Genomic DNA, 1,016 nt, shown 5'->3' with positions numbered 1-1,016 from the left:
TTGTCTGACTATTAGATACATATTAGTCTTATATTGTTGGTTGCTAATATTTCCTATTTAAGTACTTTCAGACATTATTTTCATTTAAAATCAGTCTAGTTTAGATAGTATTTTAGTATTTTAGTGTTTCGTATGTTTATATTTTATTTACTTGAGATTTTGAATGAGTAACAAGTTTACAGGGTTAGCTTGGGACCCATTTTTAGGGAGTTATTGAAACCCAGTTGTTTGGGCCTAATCATGTTTATCAAGCGATGGAGAAAGTGAAGGTCATTAGAGAGCGAGTTAAGATAGCTCAGAGTCGCCAAAAGTCCTATACAGATATTAGCAGGAGGGAGTTGGAGTTTGAGGTTAGTGATTGGGTATTTCTAAAGGTCTCCCCTCTGAAGGGAGTCATGCAATTCAGAAAGAAAAACTTAGTCCTCGTTACATAGGTCCTTATCACATTACGAGGAGGATTGATGGGGTTACTTATGAGTTGGATTTGCCAGTGAGTTTAGCTTCTGTCCATTCTGTGTTTCATGTATCAATGTTGAAGAAACATATTGAGGATCATTCTCTTGTTTTGCCTGTGGAAGAGGTTAATGTAAAAGACTCATTATCATATGAGGAAGAACCCGTTGCTATTTTAGATCGTCAAGTCTGAAAGTTAAGAAGTAAGGAGATAGCTTTAGTTAAGGTGTTATGGAAAAATCATAAGGCAGGGGAAGCTACTTGGGTGTCGGAGAATGAGATACGTTCTAGGTCACCGACTCTCTTTGAAAATGTTGGTGACGATATAAAAGGTACAAATCCTATCCTACTCTTTCCTTTCCATCTAGTATTTAAAATCATGCTTACTATGTTCTGAGTCATCATTTGAGGACGAATGATCCCAAGAGGGGATAATGTAACACACCGTAGTCGTAACACTCTTTTGATACTTCTAAAATGATCTTTAGGACCCTTGTAGTGATGGTAGATCATGTATTTATATTATGGGTGGGGGGTGTTGGGAGTGTTTAAGGACCTCAAAA

The 1,016-nt window shown here is 36.8% G+C and overlaps 1 protein-coding gene across 1 annotated transcript; it reads left to right on the top strand.

The window, feature by feature from the left end:
- The first annotated feature begins 254 nt into the window (after nt 1–254).
- On the top strand, nt 255–646 carry LOC124891457. Its single transcript, XM_047403194.1, has 2 exons — nt 255–350; nt 407–646. The coding sequence occupies exons 1-2, from the start codon at nt 255–257 to the stop codon at nt 644–646; spliced, it is 336 nt and encodes a 111-aa protein (XP_047259150.1).
- The last annotated feature ends 370 nt before the right edge of the window (nt 647–1,016 follow it).

This window comes from Capsicum annuum, unplaced genomic scaffold (assembly GCF_002878395.1).
Source record: "Capsicum annuum cultivar UCD-10X-F1 unplaced genomic scaffold, UCD10Xv1.1 ctg35819, whole genome shotgun sequence".
In the NCBI taxonomy this organism is placed as follows: Eukaryota; Viridiplantae; Streptophyta; class Magnoliopsida; order Solanales; family Solanaceae; genus Capsicum; species Capsicum annuum.
This window is presented reverse-complemented; position numbering and strand designations above follow the sequence as displayed.